The sequence below is a fragment of the Balaenoptera musculus genome, chromosome 15 (genome assembly GCF_009873245.2).
Source record: "Balaenoptera musculus isolate JJ_BM4_2016_0621 chromosome 15, mBalMus1.pri.v3, whole genome shotgun sequence".
Lineage (NCBI taxonomy): Eukaryota > Metazoa > Chordata > Mammalia > Artiodactyla > Balaenopteridae > Balaenoptera > Balaenoptera musculus.
This window is the reverse complement of record NC_045799.1, coordinates 72558716-72565423: the sequence shown is the minus strand read 5'-3', so window position 1 is coordinate 72565423 and position 6708 is coordinate 72558716. Positions and strand designations below refer to the sequence as shown.

At 56.5% G+C, this 6708-nt stretch overlaps 1 protein-coding gene across 2 annotated transcripts; it reads right to left on the bottom strand.

The window, feature by feature from the left end:
* Positions 1 to 1305: 1305 nt before the first annotated feature.
* On the bottom strand, positions 1306 to 6023 carry BCKDK (branched chain keto acid dehydrogenase kinase). Of its 2 annotated transcripts, none has more exons than XM_036824286.1 (12): positions 5922 to 6023; positions 4967 to 5333; positions 4773 to 4841; positions 4568 to 4678; positions 4223 to 4270; positions 4023 to 4142; positions 3425 to 3523; positions 3147 to 3220; positions 2688 to 2816; positions 2509 to 2598; positions 1868 to 2026; positions 1306 to 1774 (listed from the first exon to the last, which is right to left on the bottom strand). In XM_036824286.1, the coding sequence occupies exons 2-12, from the start codon at positions 5159 to 5161 to the stop codon at positions 1630 to 1632; spliced, it is 1239 nt and encodes a 412-aa protein (XP_036680181.1). In that variant the 5' UTR covers positions 5162 to 5333; positions 5922 to 6023; the 3' UTR covers positions 1306 to 1629. The 2 variants fall into 2 exon arrangements, with proteins under 2 accessions (XP_036680181.1, XP_036680182.1); XM_036824287.1 differs by having other exon boundaries at positions 4951 to 5333; positions 5922 to 6008.
* Positions 6024 to 6708: the final 685 nt, after the last annotated feature.

The window sequence follows — 6708 nt, the reverse complement described above, 5'->3', positions numbered from 1 at the left end:
TTGGGGGGAGCAGTAAATGCCAGTTGTCTGGCAGCATATGAAACAGAAGAAATAAAAGGCAAGAAAAAAAAAATTAAAACTGTAGTACCTTTTCCCACTCTCCACCCACCCCTAGAACTATGTAGATGATTCACCCAGATCCCCTAGAATCTTTTTTTGTTGCTTCTCTGTGCTCATATTTCCTTTGATGGGCTTTCAAAAGCCAGCACCAGAGGCTTGTTTGGCGAACTGCCCTTCAAGCTAATAGAGCTATTTTGCCTCAGAAGAGGTGAAAACGGAAGTTCTTAGCCAGCGAGTTTTAAGTACCTCCCCAGTCCCACTCAAATAGGGACATTAAACGAATGATTGTCCAGTGGAGGAGTCCATCAATGACTGTGGAGCTTAGCTCTCTTGCCTGGCCTCCTGCCCTTCCCTTTCCCACTTCCCCTACTCCCTTCTGGGAGCACTTTCTCAACAAATCACTCGGACACAAATCCTCCTTTTAAGATGTGCTTCTAGGGAACCCAACCTGAAACATCCCTTCCTAGCTTAAAACCCTTCCATAGGTCCCTGCTGCCTCCAGGATAAAACCCATGTTTCTTCACTGTAAATTCAAGGTCTCTCACCCTGACTGCCATCTACCTCTCCAGTCTCACCCCCTCTGCCCTGCAGCCGCAGGATTTTCAGCCTGGCAAGTCACTATGGTTTCCCACCACCAGATACAATTCCTGTCTCCCCTCAGTGCCCCACCTCCATCACCAGTCCCACCAAGCAGGCCCTCAGGCCTTCTCCTTCCCTGGCAAGACAGGCAGGCGGTCACCTCACCACCTGCTCCCTGGAGTCCTTTCCTTTTGCCCTCCCTACCAGGACCCCACTGTCCTCTGGGGCCTGCCAGAGCACAATCTGGTGTGTTCCTTTCCTTGGCAACAGCAAGCACAGCTGGCAGACAGTATTTTTAACCTTACTCAGGTTCAGGAATCAGGTGGCTTGGAAAGTTGCCTAGTCTGGTGACCTACACCTCCTCAACCTGTGACTGCTGGGAAGGGAAGAGTCAGAACTGAGGCCTAAAGCTGGGCCAACCCGGGCCTTCAATATTGTCTGGGAGCCAGAAACATTTGGTAAATGAAATAAATGAAAGGTCTTTGCACAAACTGCCCAAGTCATCCCCACTCCCACCAAATCTAATGTGCAAGCGACTCGGAGCCAATTCCATTCCTGGTCTGCCAGGCTGTGAGGACAGAGACTGGAACATGAACTAGTTAAACCCAAGGGTCCAGGGGACCTGAATGGGGGCAGAAACAAAGGCTCACCTGCCCTGCCCACACATGGGGCCCAAGAGGGCATTCAAAATGTGAACTTTAATAACAAACAGCAGGTCAGAGTGGGGGTTCCCCAGGAACAAGAATGACGGAGCTGGTGCTGGAGACCCCAAGGGTCCCCACTTCATCCCCTCTAAGGCCTGGAGGCGGGGAAGCAGTGGACCCCATCGAGGAGGGGAGGTGCCTGGCCCCACGTAAGTCCATCTGCTTGGGGCCCGAAGACCCGAGATGCAGCAGTGTGTGGAGCAGGGTGGCACCCTACTGGGCTCGGAAGGTCCTGCCAGGGTGTGTGGCCCAGCCGGGGCAGGCAAGCAGGCCAAGGGCTGCAGGGTCAGATGCGGAAGCTTTCCTCCCGGCCGTCGATGTGACGGAGCCGCAGGTAGACGTCCGTGCCAATGCCCTGTAGGGACTGCAGCCGAAGGGAACCACCGAGGTACTCTGCGTAGGCCCGCGATGTGGGCAGCCCAAAGCCAAAGCTGGGGGTGGGCAAGGGGACAGAACACGGGCTTCAGAGGCTTGAGTCTCCTGGGGCCCCCCCGCCCCTCCATTCTGGCCAGGTGGGGCCTCACCCGTGCATGGGTCCCGACTGGCCGCCACTGTGCAGGTCCAGGTGGCCGAAGAGGGGGCTGATCCGGGGGTCCTGGGTGCTGGCCTCAGCCGTAGTGAAGTGGTAGTCCATAACCCGATCCAGGTCTTTGTGAGCGATTCCCCCGCCCCGGTCTGAAATCCTGGCAGGATGATGACGACAGGGGTTTGGCTCAGCTTTGGTGGGGCTCACTACCTCCCCAAGCAGACAGTGCTAAGTCGGCCTTCCTGTCGCTTCCACGCAGACATGGAATGTGGTCACCTAGACTCTTGGGCCTTGTTTTTTTAAGCTATGTTTCTCCACCCTCACCTCTGCCACTAACTGCTTATACTTTCTCATGGGACTTGACATTTATTCTCAGCCCAGCACCGCAGACTGTTTATTTCTGACTCCTTCCCCACTCTGGGCCCCTCAGCTGCTGACAAGGACAGGGCCCTGGGGCCCACAGCTGGCCCCAGATCCACTCATGTCCAGCTCATGGCAATCTCAGGACTGGAGAATATCTTGTCCAACCAGAAACTAAATCTCAGACTGGGGCAGGTACTGGCTTGAAATCATCCAGCAAATCAGAAACAGTGCCCGGAACCCCCATGCATCCCACCCCAACTCCCACCCAGGGCAAACCTGATGACGAGATCGATATCATTGTTGGCGATGGTGATGACCACATCTGGGACATTGTAGGGAGTGTCTAGGTGACTCTCCATTGTGGCTCTATGCAGGGGAAAAAGACCAGTACGTGGTGGTGCCCCAGCCTCACCCCAGTTCCTGTCTGCCCCCTTCCAATACGTCCAGCAGCCCACCTCATGGCATTCTTGAGCAGCTCGGGCAGGATGTAGTCCAGCGGCATCGGGATGAAGGGGAAACGGGCAGCCACATGTCCATTGATGCGGACTCGGGGGGCGTTGCCATACTTGTGTTCACACAGGCGTCTGCGGAAAGGAGCAAGGGTTCAGACCTCAACCAGTGGTTCTCAACTGGAGGTGATTCTGTCCCCACCCTCCCAGGGAAATTTTGCAATCTCTAGCGACATTTTGGCTGTCACAGCTGGAGAGTATTACTGGCATCAAGTGAGAAGCCGGGGACCCTTCTGAACATCCTAACAAGCACAGGCCAGCCCCTCACAAAAAAGAATGATCTGGCCCAAAACGTTAACAGTGTCACAGTTGAAAAACCCTGCCCTGGACCATGCCCTGGGCAACGGATCAGACCCAAACCTTCCCTGCCCGAAGACGTCACCCCCTTAGCCATTCTAGCCTCACCTGGCAAAGTCCACCCATTTTTCAATAATCTTCTTTGGTGAGAGGCGAGTGCAGATGATGCCAACAAAGTCGGGCTGGCAGGAGAAAGAAGGTCAGGACCAGGGATCACCTCCACCCACACCGTGGCCACCAAAAGCTTGCAAACTCTAGACTATGGAAGCAGCCCCAAGGCTCTCCCCAGACCCTCGGCCCGGGTCCCCAACCCATGGGGGCTCCTGGCTCAGTCCCCTCTGCCCCACTTGACATTCCCAGGTAGGTCTCAGGTCCCCGCGTCCCACCTTGTCCTCATGTAGCGCCAGATGATGTGTAGCCAACATGCGGATCCCAAGCCTTGATGTCAACGTCTTGTCTAAGAAGTAGCGGACGAGCTTCTCATCCTGTAAAGAGTAGGGGCTCAGAAACCCTGCGCCTGGGACTTCCCTGGTGGCGCAGTGGTTAAGAATCTGCCTGCTAACGCAGGGGACACGGGTTCGATCCCTGGTCTGGGAAGATCCCACATGCCATGGAGCAACAAAGCCTGTGCGCCACAGCTACTGAACCTACACTCTAGAGCCCACGAGCCACAACTACTGAGCCCGTGCACCACAACTACTGAGCCTGCGTGCCACAACTACTGAAGCCCGCTCACCTAGAGCCCGTGCTCCGCAACAAGAGAAGCCACCGCAATGAGAAGCCCGTGCACCACAACAAAGAGTAGCCCCCGCTCGCCGCAACTAGAGAAAGCCCGCGCGCAGCAACAAAGACCCAACGCAGCCAAAAATAAATAAACAAAAAATAAAAACAAAAACAAAAAATGTTAAAAAAAAAAAAACAGAAACCCTGTGCCCTTCCCAGGCCCTCCCAACAGGCCTGGGCCCCCATTGCGCTGCCCCTGACCTCTATGTGCTTCCGGCTCTCACGCAGGCCCTCAGCTAAGAGGGTCACCACATCCTTGTGGTCGTCCAACAGCTGTCGCACCAGCTGGCAGTACTGGGCATCGTCCGCCTGGTCCTTGATCTGCAGGCCACAGAGTCATGAGCTTGGATGGTCCAGCCCTGACTTCTCAGCCCCTCACCCTGCCCTGGCCCAGCCCTCACCGGAGGGAAGTCTGTCAGCTTCTGGAAGGCACGGATGTACAGCTCGTGCTGCAAGGAAGAGGTGTGGGAATTCACAGGGATGCTCTGGGCACCAGGTAGAGAACAGTCACCCGTGCCCACCTATGGGGATTGCCATCCACCCCAATTCATTTGGTTCAAACCCCATCATGGCCTTTCAAGCCTCCATGAAGGCTTGGGTTCGAGTCTTCTGTGGCCCTGAAACCTTTTGGCAGGTAAGTCTCTACCACTCTGATTCCGTCTCCCCATTTGCCCCATGGGCGGTGGGCACACTGATCTGAGGTCCTCTCTACTAGGGAAACCGACGCCCCCTTGAGGCCACCTTACCACGTGCAGTATGGTGGGGTTGCAGCCAATGATGAAAGGAAGGCTGCGGAAGCCCTTGATACGGTGAGCGATCCTCACTGGCAACTCCTGCTGCAAGTACCGGGCACTTTTCTAGAAGAAAGAGAGGAAGGAAGTTAGGGCCAGGGCCTGAGTGGCTGGGTCAGAGCTCCAGGGACCAAGAGAAAAATAGGGGCAGGAGTCTTACCAGAAGGTGACTGCCATCCTGAGAGCGGCCTGAATAGAGCATCATGGTCGGAGTGAGACGGACTGAGGGCTGGAGGGGCAGAGGGCCCTTGAGCACTGGATCTCTGACACCCTGCCCCCATCATATTAGCTCCACCCCTTCCCTGGACACCCACTCCAGCTCTGGACCCAGGCCTCACCGCCCTAGCTGCACACCTTCTCCGCTGCCACATCGATGGCCGATTGGTTGTAAAAGGAGGTGACTGTTTTGGAGCGCTCCCGTGCCATCTCCACGTGGTGGGTATCGGTGGCTGATGTGGAGCGGGCCCGGAGAGAGAGTGCGGGCCCCAAGAGAGGCCAGAGTGCTGGCCCGCCCCGGGGTCCGCTCCCCAGCACGGAAGCCAGTATCATCGTTTTGCTCTTTTGTCGAACTGGGCGGCCACTAGGGCTGAGGACCGGATAGATGGAGGCGACCCCAAAACGGGGCAGGAACGGTGTGGGTGGGCAGGGGCACTTCTCTGACTTCAGGGGCGAGAGCCGGTCGAGGATGCTGACAAGCTCAGCCTCCAGGAGCAGCTCCCATCTATAAAGGCGGAGGAAGGGGGAGTTGTAAGGCTCTGAATCCAGGCGCGCTATCTTTCCACGTGAGCACTGGTTAGTCAGATTTGGACAATCTCTGCCCACCCCTTCAACCACTTCCCCAAGCACACACAGGCCGAGCCTGGATAACCTTGCTTTCCGGGGCTGCTATTCTTCAATCTGATGTTCTATCTGGTAGTCTGGAGGGAAGGGGATCCTTAGACCCTTCCAGCCCGAAAACCTCAACCCCCGCTCCCTCTGATCCCGGGCACCCTCGTTCAGGGGGCGGGGCTGACCCCTAATCCGGCGCCTTCGGACCCCGGCCGGTGTCTGGCCTGCGTACCTGCGGCACACAGAATTGTGCACCCCAGGGTCGGCTGCGTTGAAGTAGCGGCTCGAGTGTCCCCGTCTGGTTCCCTCCCTCCGCAGGGTCACTTGGTTCGGCCCGGATCTTCCCCATATGGTAGATGTCAGTCCCCCAGCCCCCCAACCCCAGTCCACGCGCGCTCCAGCAATCCAGAGCAAGGGCGGAGGCGGCGGGCGCGCGCTGCGAAGCCTTCGCGGCACGGTCTGAGCGGGTCGGTCCACTTACCTCGGGGCCAGAGCCAGGGCCGGGGTCCGAGAGGAACGGCCCAAACGTCCACCGGCCGGGCTGGCCGAGCCGCTGGCGCCCTCTGCCGCCGTGACGTCACGTGGGCTATGGGCGCCCGGTGCCTCCTGGGAGTTGTAGTTTGGAGCGGAGGACTCGCAACTCGCGCCAGCCCATCGTGGCTGTGTCTCTGCTCCCAGGTCCCCAAATAAATAGCACAGCTCTCTCCACAGGGCTCCCGGAGTTATCTGGTCTCTCTGGGCCTCTGTCTTCTGCTGGAAAAGAAATGCGAGAGGGCGAGAAGACGCTTAGATGCAAAGTGCACAGGCCAAACCCTACCTGGATTCCTCCCCTGAGGCCCCGTCCTTCTCCTTTCTAGCTCTTGACTCATTTGCGGGAAACCAGACTGCCTGGTTCAACCCCCAGCTCAGCCACTTACCATCTGGGGCAAGTTACTTAAACTACTCAATACTTCAATTCCCGTATTGGTAAAATGAGGTTGTACCAACCTTGGGGTTGTGTGGTCACATTAATTTATATATGTAAAGTGCCCAGAATAGTGCCAAGCATGGAATTAACACTCTACTAGGTATTATTATTATTAATATTATTACTATTATTGTTACCGAGTCCAAGCTCGCTCTGCTCGCCGCATGACAGGCCATCGGAGACGGGGTGTTGGGCAAGCAATTCGGCAGACCGAGAAGATGGCAGACTAAAGTCTCAAAATAACCAACTTATCGGGGTTTGGATGCCAGTTTCTTTTATAGCACAGAGAGGGGGAGGAGAT